The 20,835-nt window shown below is 40.1% G+C and overlaps 1 protein-coding gene across 9 annotated transcripts in view; it reads right to left on the bottom strand.

The window, feature by feature from the left end:
* Positions 1-20,835, bottom strand: part of HIPK2 (homeodomain interacting protein kinase 2) — a 215,376-nt gene that overhangs the window by 38,196 nt on the left and 156,345 nt on the right. For 5 of the 9 annotated variants that reach the window (XM_043966155.1, XM_043966158.1, XM_043966159.1 and 2 more), the window contains exons 10-11: positions 12,546-12,688; positions 5,895-6,074 (exon numbers count right to left, since the gene is read on the bottom strand). In XM_043966155.1, coding sequence (XP_043822090.1) covers positions 5,895-6,074; positions 12,546-12,688 — 323 coding nt within the window. The remainder of the gene's footprint in view (positions 1-5,894; positions 6,075-12,545; positions 12,689-20,835) is intronic. The other 4 variants (XM_043966156.1, XM_043966160.1, XM_043966163.1 and 1 more) reach the window with 1 other exon arrangement.

Below are 20,835 nucleotides of genomic sequence, written 5' to 3'. Positions count from 1 at the left end.
AGAGATGATTTAACTGGGTTGGCCACATCCTGTATCACTCTGGGTCTTTTCTAGTTCAGGCCTATTGCCCTGCGATAGAATGTAAATGAACTAATTTCTGGGGTAGAAGAATGGGGTATGTTGTGATCATATTCCATTGCTGGTTCGACTGCTTTGCTTTCCAATTATTAATGGGCTAAATCTCATGATAAATGGAACATGAGATGAATAATAAAACCTATAACACTTGCTTTTTAAGCACAGCAAAGGTGAGATACTGATTCAAATCAAATCTGATCTTAACTGAACAGAACATACCTCTGTGCCTTAGATTCAGAAAACACTATCTCTGCCTTCTACTTCCTTCTACTGGTAAATTTAATTTTGAGAAAAAGGGGTATGAATGCTGGATGACACCAGTGACAAGATCCCTAAGAAGAATTCAACCCAGACCCAGGGGAACCATCTGACAGCAAGGGGTGGAAGGGACAGGGAAAAAGGTACAGGAATCTGGTTATCAATCATGCCTTATCCTGGGACAGAACTTTCAAAAACATTAACTCATTTGATCTTCACCAGAAGATAGGAGAATTTTTTTCTCATAGAGAAATGAAGAAACTGAGGCACAGAAAAGTTAAGTCACTTTTCATAAGCTTACACAGAGGGTTACTGAGAAAAGCAGTATTAGAGACCAGGTATCTGAGCTCTTGGTTGTGCTGTGCATTTGTAAAATACATCAGTGGCACAAACACCCCAAGAAAGGCTGTGGTCACTGGATGGTGTCACTGAGCTAAAATGCTGTTCTGTGTAAAGAGGGGACCCAGATCAGGAGCTGGAGATTTCTGCTAAACTTAAATAAATATAGTATCTTAAATACTGAAAAGCAAAAACAATGGGCCACAAAGTAACTCCAAAATGCTACACATTCTCAGATGAAAAGATGGGGCAAAGGGGCTATGGATCTAACATCTAAGGGGGAACAGGTCTTTCCATTTAGCCAAAGAATAGAGAAAAGTAGGATAAAAACAGAATCCAGAATGAGAACTGTTGTAATGAGGAGAGGATAAGTTAAAAGCTACTAAGAGAGCCCACGAACAGGAGAAAGGAGCAGAATGAAAATAAGATTTTTGTGGCAAAGTCTAGGGGAGCACTGACAATACTATCAGGCCAATGGCTGTTCAGAGAAGAGTTCTGACCAAAAATCAAAGGGAGTTAACCTGACCCCAGTGGGGAAGGATGCTGTTCTTCCACATGTCAAAATAGGGTGAGGCTAAAGGACATTTCTCAGCCTTAGAAGTGAGGGTGGTAAAGAACAGTTGAGTAACACATGATCCTAATCTCAAGGGTCTAAATGAAGAACTGATGAAAAAGGGGGACAACAGGAAAAACATGGATGGGACTGCACAGGACGTTTAACCTGTGCCAAAATGTAAGTCACATCAGACTGTCACTTATCTCAACCACATACTCTATACCCTAAAATTCCATCACACCTAAGTTCGATATTTCAACAACTACTCGTGAATTAGCCAGAAATAGTACTGCAAAAGAAGAGAAAGGAAGGAAAATCTGCTCAAGCTCATCACAGAACCACAGAGGCAGAAGGGAACTTGGAGATCATCGAGTTCAATCCTTCCCTAACAGGAATCCCATTTACAGTCCTCAAAAAGAGGCTATCTAGCTTCCGACTGACAGTATGGGGGAATTTATCATGTCACAAAACAGCTCATTACACTTTAGGGCAGTTCTAATTGTTAGGATGTTTTCTCTCATACTGATGTGAAATCTCTGTGCAACTGACACCCATTTTTCCTAGTCCTGTCCTCTAGGGCCAAGAAGAATTACTTTATCTTCCAAGTAAGAGCCCCTTGAATACTTGAAAACAGGTGTCACATCCCCTCTAAATCTTCTCCAGACCAAACATTCCCAGTTGCTTAGCCAATCCTCAAATAGCATCTCTAGTTTTTTTTCCCACCCTGATCACTCTCCTCTTAGGTGCAATCAAGTTAATCCATGTCATTAGAATGTAGCGCTCAGAAGGTAAATATAGTGCCCAGATGTGGAAAGGCCAGGGCAGAATACAGTGAGACTGTTACTTTACTTTCACTTTTTTTTTTTTGGCAAGGCAATGAGTGACTTGCCCAGGGTCATACAGCTAGTAAGTGTTAAGTGTCTGAGGCTGAATTTGAACTCAGGTCCTCCTCAATCCAGGGTTAGGGCTCTATCCACTGCACCACCTAGCTGCCCTACCTTCCTAATTTTTAATACTAATTATGCATTAATGCAATCTAAGTTCACATTAGCACTTTTGGCTATCATGTGACTCATCTTGGGTTTACGAGTCTACTAATATTCCCAGATCTTTTTGACACAAACTACTGTCAAACCATGTCTCTCCCATACGTACCCTTGTACAGATGACTTTCTTTTTTTCAATCTTTTTTTTTCTTTTTGTGGGGCAATGGGGGTTAAGTGACTTGCCCAGGGTCACACAGCTAGTGTCAAATGTCTGAGGCTGGATTTGAACTCAGGTCCTCCTGAATCCAGGGCTGGTGCTTTATCCACTGCGCCACCTAACTGCCCCCCCCCCTTTTTTTTTTCAATCTTAATAGTATTTTATTTTTTCCAGTTACATGTAGAGTTTTCAACATTTGTTTTTATAACATTTTGAGTTCCAAATTTTTCTCCTTTCCTCCCTTACAAGCATAGGGGGAACTATCTAAAGACACAAATGCAGAAGAACAGAAATTTCATCAACCCATTTAGATTTGTAAAAGATATGTACAAAAAAGATAGCTGCTCTTTTTGTGGTTGCAAAGAATTGGAAATAAAAGGGCTGACCATCAATTGGGGAATGGCAAAACAAGTTGTGGTAAATGAATGTAATGGAATACTATTGTGCTGTAAGCAATAATGAGCAGGAGGAAGGAGTTCAGAAAAACCTGGAAAGACTTACATGAATTGATGCTGAGTGAAATGAGCTTAGCAATACAATGGTCCAAGATAATGTCGAAAGACTCATGATGGAAAATACTCTCCACATACAGAAAAAGAACTATGGAGTCTTAATGCAGATTGAAGCATATTATGTTCACTTCTGTTGTTTCTTCTTTCTTGGGGTTTTTCCCTTTTGTTCTGATTCTTCTTTCACAACATGAATAATATGGAAATATGTTTAACATGATTGTAATGTATAACCTATATCAGATTGCTGGCTTCAGGAGGGGGTAGGGAAGGGAAGGAGGGAGAAACATTTGGAACTCAAAATCTTACAAAAATGAATGTTGAAAACTGCCTTTACATGTAATTGAAAAAAAATACTATCAAAAAAAGATATGTACAGAAGATGGAAGGAAGGTCAGGTAACAGAGGATGAATATAAAAGTCCTGTAAGAAAAGAGTATGCAGCATGATAGTGCAGAAGGAGCTGAAGCTGGATATGAAAGCTAAGGACAAAAGGACTTTTAAAAAAGTTCTGTTGGAGAAAAGAGGATGAAAAAAAGGAGAGAATTGTTGTTCAGGGTGGACAGATGGAATAATGGAAGACAGAAAGCAGAACCACCTTACAGGGTAACTGTCTCAAATTGGATTTTATACGTAAAGCACTTTGTAAACCTCAAAGTACTAGACATATGTCATTATTATTACTTGACTAATTTTATTTCTGCTTTCTCTGTCAAAAAGAATGATCTTCAGATTAGGACAGAACAAAACTGGTTGATTGGGAGTTGAAGGGGAAGTGATATCATTAAAAGTGAATTTATCTTCATCAAGAACAAGTCTGCCCACACTTAGCTCATTTCTTTTTCTTACAGGATTGGTGACTGTAATCAAGGGAATACTGATAATGTAGTTTATTCAGGTTTCAGGGCAGCATTTGAAAAAGTCCCTAATGTCACTTTTGTGGACAAGATGGAGAGATATGGATTTATGATAAATTTAAGTTTGGTAGATTCAGAACTGGTTGAATTACAGGACCCCAAAAATATTGATTAATGGCTTAAGGTTAACTTGGAGGGAGAACCCTAATGGAAAGCTCTAGGGATCTGTCCTTGTTGTTGTGCTGTTCAACATTTTTATCAATGACTTGGATAAAGGTAAAGATAGATGACAGGCTTAACAAAATTTTCAGACCACACAAAACTGGGAAATAAGGATTCAGGAATGCTTCACTATAGCTCTTTTTGTGGTGGCAAAAAACTGGAAACTAAAGGGGAACTCATCAATTGGGGAATAGCTGAGCAAATAATGGCATATGAATGTAATGGAATAGTAGTAAGCTTTAAGAAAAAATAAAAGGAATGATTTCCACAGAAAACCTGGGAAGACTTGTATGAAGTGTGATACAGAAGGAACCAACTTTGTGAAAATGAACAATTTGGAAATGCTTAAGAACTTATCAACACAATGTTCAATGATGACTCTAGAGGACCAATGATGAAGAATGCTGTTTGCTTCCTGACAAGGAGATGATGTACTAAATATGAAGAATTTTTTTGGATGTGGCCAATGTGGAAATGTTTTGTTTGACTATACATATTTATTACAGGTTGTTTTTCTATTTGCGGGGTAGAGTGGGAGAAAAAAAGAAATGCTTGACTACTGAAAAAATCAATTAAAAATCTTGCTAGGCTAGAACAAGGGTTCAAATCTAATATAAAATATAAGAGGGACAGATTTGTTGGAACACATTCTTACACTTGACTTAAAAAATCAGCTTCACAAGTACAGGATAAACAGTTATGTCTAGACAACAGTTTGGGGGGGGGGTGAGTCAACTCCACAACTTGGCATTTAAAGCCCTTCGCAATCTGGCTCTAGTGTCCCTTTCCAGGTTTATTTCACATTAGTACCCTTTCATGCACTCTGTGTTCTAGCCCAACTGTCCAACTTCTTGTTCCCCAAACTTGGCATTCCATCTTGCCTCTGCACATGCCTGTGCTTGGAATGCTCTCTCTTCTCCTCCCCCAGGTCTTGCTCAAGGTTCAGGTTCTGTATTATCTCCTTCGGAAGCATTTCCTGATGGCCCTAGTTATTTATTGGTGCCCTCCCTCCTCTTCCTCCACAAAATATTATGTATTGACTCACTCCCGGTGGAAAGCAAGCTTGTGAAGGCAAGGACTGGATGCTTTGTTCTCGTCCTCCACCGGCAATGCCTTCCAGCTACTTGGCGTTTAATAAATGCTTGATACCCTTGACTGGAAATTTTGCAAACTCAAAATACTGAGACTCTTTAACATAAACACCAGAAAACTTAGTAGGGGAGGAGACCTGCTGGCTTGTCTTCAAATACTTTAAGGCTTATCATGTGGAAGATGGATTAGACTTGGCAGAAAGAAGTTCTCACCCCACAAGGCAGAATTAGGAATGCTTAATGAAGGCAACACAGGGCTGGACATGCTGTCAGCAAGGCCTGACTTCAGCCTTAACCCCTGAGACTAGCTGTGTGTTCACGGCCAAACCACTTACTGGCCTTAAGCCTCAGTTTCTTCACCTGTACAACAGGTGTGTTATTTATATCTCTATCTCTGTAGTAGCCACCTTAGCGATTTTTTTTTTGGGGGGGGGGAGATCAAAGTAGATGACCTAAGTAAAATGTTTTCACGAGTCCATCACTACCGGAAAACACAGAAAGCGCTATAAAATTTGTAGCTATTGTTACTTCTATGCAAGGGAAAATTTCCTATGCGTGCCACTGACTCCATAGATCGGGTTAACTCGGGAGGTGGGGGATCTTCCCTCACTAGGTGCCTTCCAGCAAAGCCTGGATCTCTAGGGGATCCCGATCGGGCCGGAGGAGGCCAAGGATCCCCGATTCTCCCACGGAAAGTCGCAGGCATCTCTCGGCAGGCGCAGTGCCCGCTAGTTTCTGACAGAAAGCTCCTACCACCCCCGCTTCAGCTCGCCACACGCACCTGGCCACCGCCTGGTGCTGCTTATTCTTCCGCGAGGACGTCGTGCTGGTGGGCTGCTGCCTCATCACGTGGGCCACGCCGACGTTCAAGGGCTGGGCCGCGGGCAGGGTCACGTGGCCAGTCAGGAGCGCCGGCTGCTGCATGATGGGGTTGTAGTGGCTGCCGTGAGCGTGCGTGTTCCTGGGAGAGGGGAGAGAAAGCCCGGCCTTTTATTCTTTCTCACAATCAGAGTTCCTTATGAAACCAAGCGTTACCTCATTGTGGAAGGTCCAACGCCAGGGGCCGCAGGTTTTAGTGACTTGGCCCTGAGCAGCGGTTGCTGGGAGAGCCGCCCCGGCGGGCCGTGCGGTTCGGCTCAGGCCTGCCAGGCCCAGGAAGGCCTTTCTGTGGGACAGGTGCCGTCTCGCTCTGGAGGGGCTCCTCCAGCTCACAAACACGAGGCGGCGTCCTGGGGTGGGGTGGGGGAGGGGGGCGTCCTCCAGAGGGATGGCTCTCCTCACTTCGAGCACAGAGACTTTCCTCACGTGTGGGCCGGCCCATGTCATCCCCTCTACCCAGTAAACTGGGGGCTTCCTATTGCTTCCATGACTAAAGACAAAGCCCAGCGTGGCCGCCCTCCTCTTACTGATGTAGGGGGCAAAAAAAAGGAGTTAACAGAAAAACCCAAGACCCCAACTCTAATTCAGATCTGAGCTCTCAGAGGGATTCAGACCCCAGTTAACAGGTAACTTAAGATTTGGTTAACAACTTGTCAGGGGCTAGGTTCTCCTCACCCACGTAAATCAGTAGAGAGGCAGATCAAAAAGACCTTAAATATAAGAATGATACATAAGGATACACTGACAGGGTATAGAAATTCTACTGATAAATGAAGATATTTTGAAACTAAATATGGGAATCCAAAAGTGACATGTGCGGAAAAGGCCAAATTTGTCCCCAGATTCACTTTATGATGTGTAAACCCCAAAAACACCCCTCCAAGGAAAAAGGTACCCACCTGGGGGGTTGGTTTAGGACCTCAGGAAGTCCAAATTAGGATAAGCCCTCCCTTGTACCTCTCTGAGGTGGGAATTATTATAATGAGACATAATCAATTTATCCATACTATAAATATAACTTTCTTTCCCTATTCGAGAGATACCTTTCCACTTTTCTGGTTCTCTCCCTGTGGTCAAGTCTTTCAATAAAACTTGGTAAACTGAGTCACTGAGTCTTGTAATTCTTTTGGGACGACACGTGATCAATTTGACCCTAATTCCATTCCCCGATTCACTACCTTTCTCACACCTCACTCTCCAGCGCCCTCTGAGCCAGTGACTTGGGCCTTCTGGCCCATGGGACACTCTGTCCATTCCTTGGCTCCTGGCATTTTTTCTGGCTGTCCCCGGGCCTGGGAGGCTCTCCCTCCTCCACTTGGACTATGGACCTCCCTACCCACCACCTTCCATGGGAAACCTCCCGTAACCCTTCTTGCTTCCAGAGCTTTTCCTCTGAATGATTTCCTATTTATCCTGTAAGGAGCTTGCTTTGAATACATCTGTTTGCATGTTGTCTTCCCCAGGAGGTTGTAAGCTCCGGGAGGGTGAGGACTTAGCAAAGTGCCTGGCACATAGTAGGTGCTTAATAAACATTTAATTGGATGGATGGATCATCCATCCGATCCCATCCCATCCCTCCATCGATCTGGGCTGCTGCTTGGAAGGGGTGGGTGAACATAGCTGATAGAGTTCATTATGTACATTTCAAAGAGTTGGTAGATTTAAAATATTGTTTCAAAGGAGAAAGCGAACTTTGTTTTGTTAAAAGGGAACTCCAGATGTGGATGGGCTCTGACATAGAATTAGGTGAGTTGAGGTGAGGATCAAGGTTATTTCTAAGGTGTTTTTTTTTAAGTTCTTAATAAATGGCAACAGTGTATGAGCAACAAACAATGAAAACTGGAGATAGTAAACTTCTGGAGATAAGAAATCATTTATATTTATTAATGTCCAGCTTTATGTCTAGTTAGTGTAGTAGGATGGCCAAAGGAGGCATCCAATAAACTTTTTCAGTGAAAACAGCCATGATTGGGGTTTGGTGAAATAACTTATAACAAAACTAATCTGACATATATTAATGCTATAAATATCACCAATCTCTAACCTACAATCTAATTATGTCCCAACACTACATTTTTAAAAAGCCAACTGTTTGGACAGTGGAATAATTTCCCTTAAAGAAACAGTGTATAAAACTAATGGCTGGATTCCTAGTCTAGTCATATAAGACTTTTAAAAAATCTAAAATGTGTCTAAAAATGCCACACATTTGCAAGATACAAATAGAAACATCTGTTTTCAATACTTGTAACTAAATTATAAAAATAAATGAATTTTAAGGTTTTTAAAATTTATCTTGAATGATGATGATAAGGCTTAACTGGAGGAAGGTGAATAGGTAGATATTTATGGAGTTACTAATGAGGGGGATTCGGGGATACTTTTGTATAAAAATAGCTTTGTAGGGTTTACAGCCATAGTTCTTTATTTTGTTTTTCACTTTAAAACTTGTGTGTTTTCCTTTTCCTTGACATAAGTGTATCACAAACACTATAATGCTTATTAGCCATTATTTGGGTTGCTTTTCATTTCACAAATAATGAAAAAAACATACGGAAGGTTTTTTTTTTTAAACCTCTCACATTAATTATCAGTTGCAACTCTCTTGAGTCAACCTTTCATGGGCTCATAGGATAACAGATTTAGAGTAGGGAGTGAAATTAGAAAATATTTAATTTAACCTTTACTCCACAAATGAAGAAATTAAGGGCCAGAGAACTGAAGTGATTTGCCAAAGGTCACAAAGGGGAGACAGCAAAGGCTGGCCTCAAACCCAGTCCTCTGACTCCAAATTTAGTGGGCTTCTTACAAGTCAGGGGGAACTGACTAAGCTCTGAATGATGAAGAATGGAGAAAAAGGGAGAAGTGAACTGTGTGTATGAAAGACATTAAAGGTAAGTAGTCCATAAGTGAGATGGCTTTCACATAGCCAAAACATTTTTAGTTTTTCTTTTCTGCTTTATTACTTCTCTGATATCTACAATCACTCTCCATGAATAGTCGTTTTTTAATGTCACATGACTTAATTCTCAACACATACATATAAGTGACCCTACGGTAACTAATCCAATCCAATTCAATCCAAGGTTACCACAATCATGGAAGCAGGGTAATTGAGCTATGGGAACAGTTAGGTGACAGCTGCTGCCAATAACCTCAGTGAGGGGATTGAACTTTCTTCCTCTCTGGAGCTACCTAGAATCAACATATAAAAGTTGGGAGAGCGGAAGCTAAGTAGTTGATTTTCTTTGCCTAGGTGGTAGACTATGGTTGCAAAGCTGATTATGCAAGGAAGGTGGGAGGTAAGAGAACTGGGTGAGCAAGACTTGCTCTGCTTCATATTAGAATAGCTTGGGAGACTCTTGGCACCTGGTCTATTTACTTTTTGTGTCTGTTTCCCCGGGGGATACCCACTAGCAAAGGGGGAAAACCAGAAAGTGGATGTGTGTGAAGGGGTGTGGTGTGGTGGGGGGTTAGAGCCCAGTGCACAAGACTCTTCCCTCCCTTTAAATCACTAGCAGGATTGCCTCCTGCTCTGGACTCTAGTCAGACTTCTATTCACAGGTACACAGGTATTCCTATTGTAACTTCTTACAATATGGTTATGGAATACTCCTATAAAGACAATGGAGGGACAATCAATCCCTATTTATACAATAAGTAGAACTAAAAGAATTTATTTTTTAAAACTACGTGAATAAATAGCAGCAGTGGATAACATGAAGAAATTAACTATATTCAACATGGTAGAGATAAATAAAAGTAGAACAAAGGCAAGGTGAACAGATTCAGATAATAGTTGAGGAGTTTAGAGAACTATAGCTTAAGAAAATTAGGGGGCTAAAGAGAATTTTTGAAAAAAAAAATGAAAGCGTGGCCTCTACCCAGCAGGAGGCAACGGCACCTTTGATTTAAAGGGGCTGAGCTGGGAAGGCTCCCCACCAAGATTCTGAGTTGATTCTAGAAATGCCACACTGTCAATTCCTTCTGTTGGATCAAGCATAGGCTAACTGATGAATCCTCTTAGAAAATGAAAATGTTTTCAGGAGGGAAAGAACATTAGTTTATTAGACTATAAGAGAGAAAGTATTACTTTCTATTGTATTAATAGCCCATTATTAATTAGGATCCAGGCTTTTTCTTTTTTCTATTCAGGGACAAATCTCTGTAGGTCAGTCAGCCAGTCTCTGAAAGATACAGTGGATAGATAATACCCAAATCCTCCTTGAATAAGCTGCTTCTCTTTCTCCCAACTTGGAGACCTTACTTCTCTTTAGAGTGTAAATAGAATCTATTCTAGGTGAATTCCAGCCCCAAAGCATTAAGATCATGTCCATTGGAGTTTAGGGTGATCCAGTTCATGAAGGATAACACCAACCAGCGTGGTCTAAGTGGAAATGCATTCCCCTGTCCATCTTGCTGGAGGTGGCTGAGTCTCATGATCAAGACATGCTCTCTGTAGAGGAGCAGAAGATTATTAGCCCACCCCCTCATTAACTATTCATCAATCAGGGTGGATTCCTCCATTCAGGGACATTCCCTTTCAAAAAAAATATCTACGGTATTCAGTGTCTCTATTAAGTGTTTTTGGTTACTGAGAGAAACCACTATCAATGTATTGATTATTGGCTAGCCTAATTAATAAACTGATAAATAATTACCCAGAAACTCTGTCTCTCAGGCTTCTCATTTATCTCATAGATAATAAACTATTGACATCCGATGTCAGGAACTTATGGAGGCACCAGAAGAGCACTGGGTGTCTCATGTTTTGTTTTTTCAGGTGGGGCAATTGGGGTTAAGTGACTTGCCCAGGGTCACACAGCTAGTGTCAAGTGTCTGAGGCCTAATTTGAACTCGGGTCCTCCTGAGTCTAGAGCTAGTAATCTATCCGCTGTGCCACCTAGCTAACTGGGGAGCCTCATGTGAAAACAGAAAAAAACTTTGCCTCATGCTGGCCTGCAGTGAGCATGTAGAATTGCATTTGTATTTCTTATGCAGTTGTGTGTATTAACATTTTTTTCTCTGTGTGTCAGTGTTAGGTGAATGAGATTGGGATAAAGAGGGGACCTTTGTGCCTTGACACTATGAGCATCAAAAGGAGGGTTTGACTATAGCTTTTCAGGGAATAGATGTCTCTTGTAGACTTATCTACCTTTCTTACTCTAGATATTTGAATGACATTTTAGGTGGAAGAAAGGCTGTAGGTAGATATTAGAGACTGGGAGAAAAGGAAATGGAAGACGATTTGGGTGAGAGAAGTCTGGGAAAGGATATAGGGAAGGAAGGGTGGTTTACTTATTGGCTTGCCAGTTGGCCCAGCAGTTACAGAGAAAATAGGGAGAAGTATCTGTAAAACAAAAGAATCATCTGTCTCTGAGGGGAGAGTTAGTAACAGGGCTGTGTGCAAAAGAATCAAAATTTTAGAGCTGAACGCACTTAGAGATCATCTAGTTTTACCTCCTAAACAATACAAAGACCAGTCCAGTTTCTCTGCTACGTGGTTATATAGTGGGTGAGAATGGAATCAGCTGTACTAGGAAGAAGCAAGGGTAATAATACTGGGTTCTAGGAAGCAATGCAGTCCTGGTAAGTTTGGAGAATGTGTCCTGATGGAAGGGGAAAAAAGACTGGAGTAAGTGGGGAAGAGAAGGGAGGTAAAGGGAGATAGAAATAACTGGGTCAGTCATCTTTTTTTGTTTGTTTGTTTGTTTGTTTGTTTTGTTTTGGTTTGATTTTTGTGTTTGAGGCAATTGGGGTTAAGTGACTTGCCCAGCATCACATCTGGTTCAGTAATCTTAAAGTCAATGAGATATCAAATTAGAAACTTTTTGGGTCAGGGAATCATGTGTATTAGGGACAAAATATCAGGTTTAATATGGTTGAAATGTGGTAAACATGGTTATTATCAAAGTATGACTATAATGAAATTTAACACCTACACTAAACATTCCAGAATTTATGTTCAAATGGGAGTTGTCACCTTCCAAGTAAGGATCTGGCAGGTCACACACACACACACACACACACACACACACACACACACACACACACACACACACACACTGAGTCGAATGATGTGCTATGGCTCAAAAATGGTTTTGAAATTCTTTTGAAATAGCCTTTAATGAGTCAAATCTTTGTCTTTTCAGAGTAGATTTAGAAACAGTCATTTGTAGCTATGTTCAGTGAATAAGATAGGCACTGACTACTATTTTTGGTCAAAAAATGAGGTGTGACCATAAAGCAAAGGGACTTGTTATACATCAAGATGGTTTTGAAAATAATTCCTAAAGGGTAATTCTGAAAAATGGAGTTAGATTAAGTATACAACCTGCCAAGGTGACTACTTTGAAGGATTGTACTAAACTGAATGTTATAGTAGGCTGGCAAAAAAAAAAATCTGTCTTGTCATGCAATATTTTGTGCCTCTGCCTAACAAGGCACTTTGCAAATAGCAAATTCATGCATAGGAGAGCTTAGCAACTCTGTTGAGACATACTCATGCCCCCTTAATATCCTTAATCCTTAACATTAAAAATTGCTTCCTTACCTCCAATCTGCCAACTGCTGGGTTCCTGCCATAGTCTCAGGAATTACAGTTGCATGCTGCACTGAGGTATGTGTGGCCACTCCAGTCAACTGCTGCCATGCTGGGGGAAGCAGAATCTGTTGGGTCCCACTCGGCCAGGCCTGCTATAGAACAGAGGGAATGTTCAATTATTACTTGCCTCCATCAGCTGACAAGTACTGGTCTGAGTCCTAAAGGGGCTTATTATCCAGTTGGGGGTGATGAAACTAATACATACCATGAAGTACTATATCCTGAAATCCTCAGGACTGTGAGAATTTGGGGAAAAAGGGATAGATCAGTATGGGCTAGAATAGGTAGGGAAGGCTTTGTGAAGGAGGAATAATTTGAACTATGCTTTGACATGGGTAACATTTGAATAATAACTGTAGCTAGTGGGGGCAGCTAGGTGGTGCATTGGATAGAACACCGGCCCTGGAGTCAGGAGGACCTGAGTTCAAATCCGGATTCAGACACTTGACACTTACTAGCTATGTGACCCTGGGCAAGTCACAACCCCAATTGCCTCACAAACAAACAAAAAACCAAAAAAAAAAAATAATTGTAGCTAGCGTTTATATAGCACTTTAAGGTTTAGAAAGCACTTCACATATGTAATCTTATTTGATCCTGACAACAACCCTATTATTACTAATATACAGATGAAGAAACTGAGGCAGAGAGGTTAAGTGATTTGCCTAGGGTCAGCCAGTTAGCAAGCGTCTAAGGCAGGATTCAAGCTCAGGCCTTCCTCGCAGTGGATAAAGCACCGGCTCTGGATTCAGGAGTATCTGAGTTCAAATCCAGCCTCAGATACTTGACACTTACTAGCTGTGTGACACTGGGCAAGTCACTTAATCCTCATTGCCTGGGAAAAACAAAACAAAACAAAACAAAAACAAACTCGGGTCTTCCTGATTCCTGAGTCTCACAATCTATTCACTATATAGACTATCTGAGAAAGGCAAAAACTGATTCACATTGGCAAAGCAGAATGGACTAAAGGCTTAGAGTAGTAACATTGACAATAGACACAGGTGACAGAAGAATCTAGCTTGATTAGAAAAGTGAATACACTGGTTTAGTGGGAAATAAGGTTGGATTGGTTTAGATTTAGATTTTGGTAGACCTTAAAAATTGGGAATGAGAAGTTGGGTTATCTGTAGGAAGCAACAGGGAACCAGAGTAAGCTTTGAAGAGGTAAATTAGATGATAAAAGTGACATTTTTAGGAAAGCTAGTCAGGCACAGGGTATGCAGAAGTTTTTGGAAGAGTAAGGGGAGAAAGTATAAGACATTTCCAAGAAAAATGACAGAATATGGTAATCTATATAGAATCACTGTGTAGGGACCTTTCAAAATTGTCTAGTCCATTCAGATTTGTTGAAAGAGATTTGTTTTTCTTTTCTAGGGCTGGGGTTGGGGTGGGAGGTATGGAAAAAATAAATGTTTGACAATTAAAAATCATCTAGTCCAATTTCCTAACCTGTTGGAAATAACTTGAGGAGAACAGAGAGGCCCAATGAGGTTAAGTGACATGTCTATATAATTATTATAGAATTAGATTATGGAACAGTCAGGACTACAATTGAGGGTTAACAATTCTAATCCAATACTTTTTATGAATGCTGTGCTACTTCCTTATATGGGCATAAAGAGGAAGGAAGAGATATAGCAGATGCCAAGATTTCCAACTTGGAGAGTAGAACCACCATTTATTCATTCACAATTTTGGGGGGGGGGGCGGGGCAAAGAGGGTTAAGTGACTTGCCCAGGGTCACACAGCTAGTAAGTGTCAAGTGTTAGAGGCTGGATTTGAACTCAGGTCCTCTTGAATCCAGGGCCAGTGTTTTATCCATTGTGCCACCCTCTTGCCCCTCGTTCACAATTTTTTACCAAGTACCTCCTATATACATAGCACTGGAGTGCTAATAAAAATGGGGTGGTTAGAAAAGGGAATTCTGGAGGGGAGGGATAGGGGGAGATGGGAAAAAGGGGAGAGGGAGAAATCATAGAATACACACACAGAGAATCTTGGAGAAAATACCCATAAGAGTCAGCAAAGGAAATGGAACAATCAGAAGTGAGAGGAGAACCAGGATCAGTAAAATGGAATTTCACAAAAGCAAGAAAAAAAGACATTGTTAAGAGAATGAAATGAAAGTAAGAGTATGAGGGCTGAGAATAGCAAACTGGATCCTCAACCAAGTCAATGAGTAGAAATACTTGAAGGAATGGTTTTTAGTGAAAGGAGGCTTCATGACTCCTGGGATTTAGAAAACAGATTTCATGTAGGGGGAACAACCAAAGGAAAGGGAAGGAGATTAGTTAGGAGAGAAGAAAGATGGGAGATTTTGAAATTTTTTGGTAGAGCCGTTCTCCATTCTCTCCCCCCCTCCCCAATCTAGATTCCCAACCTACAATATAGTAGTTGGTATTAAATGTATAGGATTGAGAAGAGAATGCAAAATAATTAAGAACTCTAGGTTACACTAACAGAGATTAAATAGATAACTTTAACAGTTGAAAAAAGCAAAACGTCAATCACAGTTAAGACTTAAACTTTTATTGCAGAATATCTTGTTTAGAGGCCAGTACAGTTTTAAATTTCTGAAAGTGCCTGCACTATTCTAGCAGAACTATTTCTTATTTTATACTTTCAACTCCCTAGCTTGATTCTTCATCACTCCCCCGCCCCCATTTTGTTCTAAGGTTTATAAGCATCAAGTAAAAAACCCTAAGTCCTTTTCACTTGTATGATAACATTCGATTTTATAGAATGGGGTTAAAATGAAATCTTAGGGGAAATGAAGGACAATTTGAACATATTCCTTTAAAAGATGCTATTCTAGATCTGGATGTGACTCATGAAGCACAAGCTGATCATTACTAAAGGAATAATGCTAGTTTCCATGATTGAACTAATATCCTGGGGTGAAGGCACTTATTTTACTCAAAGGAGGCACATTTATTTGTTAGGCTAATGGGGCCTTTAAACAAGCTAAAAAAAACTGAAATGTGTAAGAGTGACAGTGGGCAAGACTTATGGTCAGCCAGGGAGAGAATGCCCTGGCTCCAATTCTCCATTCTTCACAATACCTTACCAGGTCACCATAGCCTGCATTAATTCCCCCTACTTCCCATTTCTGAATATTTGTAACACTCCAAAAAACCCCAACAACCCCTCCCTGACAAAGTTTTATTGGTGCCTTTTGTTCATACATCATACTTATTTCTACCCAGTGAGCCTTCTCTTATAACAAAGATTAACAAAGAAAAGCAGTTCAGCAAAATCAACCAATAAACTGTCTGCATCTGACATAAGCATCATTCCATACCCATAGTCTCATCTCTTTTCTGAGGCCAAGACTGGTTATGTTAATTACACAGCAGTTTTGTTTTTATTAATTTTTTTTACTTATATAGCTGTTTTTATTGTGTATACTGGTTTCCTGGCTCTATTTTCTTTACTGTGCATCAGTTCATATCTTCCCATGTTTAAATTATTTATATTCATGTGCCACAATTTTTTAACCATCCCTCATATTTGTTTATACCATAACTTGACAATTATATGCCACCTTGGGACATTGTTCTGAAGTGTTTATTTAAATATAACATTTCACAAATCTGTCTTGTTGCCTTAATTAGATTGTGAGGTCTTTGGGGGAGGGAGATACTATAGATGGACTTTCCAAACTCCCTTCCCTCACACTACTTTGAATCTCCTTTAGACTCTAGCACAGTTTCATGTACAGAATGGACACCAGGTTCTCAAATATAGATTTTTGATCCCTTAGCTAGTTAAATCATGGGAGGCTTTTAAAGCAATAAATCAAGGACAATACTTCTGAGCTTAACTCTCTATGATAATGAGTTTATATTTGAAGTCACTTGTAGACTTATTCTGAATAGAGTGAATATGGGGCAGTCTAAGGTTAGAGTAATAAAGAGGGGCAGTGAGATCTGGGGGGTCCTTGGGTCAGGGCAAGGGATGGGCTGATAAGGGGTTGATGGATTTCTCTTCTCCCCTTAACTCTTTCTCCTTCACTGGGACAGAATAAGCTGAAAAGATGATGATTTGGTTCAGCTGCTTCTTCCCTTTCCCTTTCCCTTCCCTGAGGCTGAGAGTGGGAATTGAGGCCAGAAAGGGAGAAGGAGGGAACTGAGAAATAGTAGCACAGCTGTCAGCTATTGGCATTGGAATGGGGGAAGGGAGAAGAGCGTTGGAGGAGGAGGAAGAGGAGAGAGAAGGGGACTTTTTGTATGTACAATGAGTTACATTTCTAAGTAAGTAGGCCCTGCCTGTACTTTGTAATGTGCTGTAATGGTAATATAATTTTACAGTTCATTTTTTTCTTTGCTAAGATCAAGAATCCTGATTTGTGTCATCTCTCAATCTCTTACATAGTTCTGAAATTGTTAAATTACTGGAACCTGCTTGCACCTGATAGCAGCAAAACCCTAGTGCTGAGATAAAATTCTTAGCTACAGTCTTAAGAAGGTTTGTTAAGAATTTGCTGCAAACACTCAGAAAAGTAAGGGTTTATATGCCATGATGTATTCTTTTATTAAATTAGACCTAAATCTTCTCATCTTAAAATGTCAAGTTAATTTCCCTACTTTGCATTGTTTTTTCAAATCTCTTTCTATATTCAGTTTTTTTTTTCTGTTCTTCTTTGGTATTTAAATCCTAATTGGACAACATTTTCTGGTATGTTTACCAGAGCTGGATACCGGAGGGCCAATGCCCCGAAGATGACATTCAGAACCATTTTCAAAGCTATGCTGACCTCCTGGAATGCAGAGTTTCTGCCATTATAAACAAATCAGGGGCTCACACAAATGGAGCCATGACTAAGAGAACCACACATTAATCACTTTTTCTGAAACTGAATACACTGAGCTTGAGGACTATTTTCTTTCTTTCTTTTTTTTTCTTTTTAAACAACTTGAGACGATGAGGAATATTTGGTTGAGAACATTGACAATATGTGCTTGGACACTTTATATATTTACCCATTAATCTAATTTGTTGGTCATACAGGATTATAAGGGAGCTCAAAAGTTCATCTTCCTTAATTTGCAAACGAGGAAACTCAGCCTAGTGTGGGAGTCAGGCTAATATCCTTGTTACCTCATGGAGCACACATCAGCAACCAAGACCCATTCTGTTCTTTTAGTCGTCTCTTCCTTTTTTCTTTCTTGGTGCTTTATCACATTTCTTTTTAATAAAAAATGATTAATTCATTCTTTTTCACTTCTCTGTATTTACTGAATAGTTAGGATGTGCAGTTGAGCACTGTGAATGAGAGAGGGGAGTAAAACAAAAGTATAAGCTATGGCTCTTCTCCTCAGGGAGAGGATCCAGGATGAATAAATAGGAATACTTCAAAGATCTGTAATTTTGTTATTGTGGGTACTTCCAACACTGACCTTTATTAAAGCCTATCTATAACTTGGTGGTTGGTCTGAGAGTTGCCATGGTAACAAGACCCCCCCCCCCCAACAAAATAACCTCTGTCCCTGTAGCTAATTCATCAAACTTATCTATGCTGGTCCTTACAAGAAATATGCAGCCCACCAATGGGCCTAGACTTGGAGCTTTTCCAGCTTGGTGGAACCTACTATAATTTGTATCCTACTGGTACAGTCTCTGAATGTCCTGATGAGGCATCAGAAATAAGAGTTTAGTAGAGGACAAATGTGAAAACATTTACAAATAAAAGATATGCTATAATTAAGTACTAAATTGCACATAAAGGATCATAAAGATTCTAGGATTACAAAATGGGTGAAGTTAGGGCTAGTAGGAAGGGTTCACATTAAGTATCCTACAAATGTTATCTCATTGGATCAGCACAGTACCCTATGAGAGAGGTGTTATCCTCAATTTATTGCCAAAGAAACTAAGGTTGACAGAGGTAAAATGAATTACCTAGGGTCACACAGCTAGTGAATGTATAAAGCCAGATTTTAAGCCTAGCGGTCTATCTGCAGCACCATCTAGTTGAACTACATGGCCTCTGAGGTCCCATCTAGATCTATGATATCATGAATTTATATCCTCTAAGGCAATGTATTCAATGTGATGTCCTATATGCTTCAAGTGTTATTTTGGATTCCACAGAATATCATTCACGCTGAAGAAAGAAGCCTATTTGTAAATGGATTGGCCATCTATAAATTTGATTCAAGGCTTAAGTAATAAAATTAATTGGGGGGAGGAGAGTGAGTTCAGAAATGAGTTTGAAAATGGCTAAATCAATAAAAGTATCACTTTAAAAAATTGATTCTGATTTTTCCATTAGTTTCCTCCTGAAGCCCTGATATATACAGTTCTTCTTTGTACCAGAACAAATCTGGTCTCTTTGAAGTTGGGCTGGCTTATGGATAAAGAGGTTTGTTTTGTATATAGGTCTTAATGTATATGTAGTCAAGGTTCACTAAGGACAAATAAATGGATTCTAATTATATCTTCAAACCAATAACTTGTGATGCTTAGTATCCAATTCACTTTCTCTGTGTGATCTTGATGAATTAACATATGGGCAACATTAGTATCTTATAACCTACCCATATGATCTAATTTTGATGTAGTAGCTTGATTCGATTCCTCTACCACAGCAGCAAAGTACTTTGTAGGCTTAGTATATGTATACACACACACATGTATATTTGGGTCTCAGGAAACAAGATTGTCAGCTCTCTCTAGTACCACTAAATGGGAAAATAAGGTTTTAAATAACAAATTCACTGTTTAACCAATTTGTTCCTAAGCTTATTTCAGGGAAATGCTTTGAAAAGTTGATCTTGGGCAGTCTTCAACATCCCTTCCCCCTCTCTCTGACTCAAAATGAAATTCCCAGCCTTAACTTAAATTTTGACTGGGATTCTGCACTTTCCTAAATTAGGTGAAAGTGCTGCTCCATTTGGGCTTTTTTACCACATCTGCCACATCTGCAAAACTTGGCCCCAAAGTGCTAGTTAATCCTGGGTCCCCAGAGGGCCATTAATAAACTATGGACTTCAGATCCTTTAAAAAATATTTCCATAACTTTGGTCTTACAATTCTCTCTCTCTCTCTCTCTCTCTCTCTCTCTCTCTCTCTCTCTCTCTCTCTCTCTCTCTCTCTCTCTCTTTTTGCCTTGCCTTTCAAAAGGACAGCCTTGGCTTCTGGATCTAAAGAAGAAGGTATTAGTAATTGTCATAGCAATTTGATGATAGTTAAGTATTCCATAGTATATATACACTTTAACGTCTTCTCCCCTTCTCTAGACTTGTTCTAATAGCAATAATACTTTAAACTTATAAAAGCTCAGTTTACACAGCCCCTCCTTTTTTTTTTTAAAACAGATCTTTAGAATTCAAAAGGACTTTTAGAGATCATGTAGGTAGGCCTAGACAAAGGGAATGTCTTACCCAAAGCCTCAAAGCTGGGAGGAGAACTGGGATTTGAAACCAGGTATGCAGGTTCCACCATCCTTTCCAATAGTATCATTAATTTATAGCTGGAAGATATCTTAGTAGTAATTTGGCCAACAGCCTGGTTTTACAGATGAGGAAATTAAGGTGTAGTAAGGTGACCAAGCTCATAAAAGTATTGAGTATTGGAGCCAGGATTTGATGTGGTGCACATAGTAGTTGTTCTGCCCTAACAAGAAGTGAGGCCTGTCACCTTACTCTATCCTCACCAGAAATTCTTAGGAGGTGAGGCAATGAGCCCATTCAGCAGAGATGTGGTGGGGAATGGTTTAGAGGCAAATGCTTCCTGAACTCATGGCTCTATGTAGTAAAATACTCCTCCTAAAACGTGATCTCAACTTTTGGGGAGATATCTCAGACCTCTGTGTGTGTGTGTGTGTCATTGTGTGTGTTGGGCAAAAATATTTGTTTCTGGGGGCAGCTAGGTGGCGCAGTGGATAAAGCACCAGCCCTGGATTCAGGAGTTCCCGAGTTCAAATCCGGCCTCAGACACTTGACACTTACCAGCTGTGTGACCCTGGGCAAGTCACTTAACCTCCATTGCCCCGCAAAAAAAAATAATTGTTTCTGTACAATTGTAAAGACTGAAAACTTTAGAAATTGTTTAGAAATTACAAATGTATATTGCGTAACTATCATGGGGAGATTTATAAAAAGATAAGGGGACCTGGATGTAGCTGGATGTGGCTACCTCTGGCAAAGTCCAGTACAGGAACCTTAGGGAGGGAGAGGGAAGGTCAAAAAGGGGTAATATGGGAAGAGAAGAGTCATGAAAAGCCCTTAGAAGA

Source organism: Dromiciops gliroides, chromosome 5 (assembly GCF_019393635.1).
Source record: "Dromiciops gliroides isolate mDroGli1 chromosome 5, mDroGli1.pri, whole genome shotgun sequence".
In the NCBI taxonomy this organism is placed as follows: domain Eukaryota; kingdom Metazoa; phylum Chordata; class Mammalia; order Microbiotheria; family Microbiotheriidae; genus Dromiciops; species Dromiciops gliroides.
Note: the sequence above shows the minus strand (reverse complement) of the source record. Positions and strands in the feature narration are given on the sequence as shown.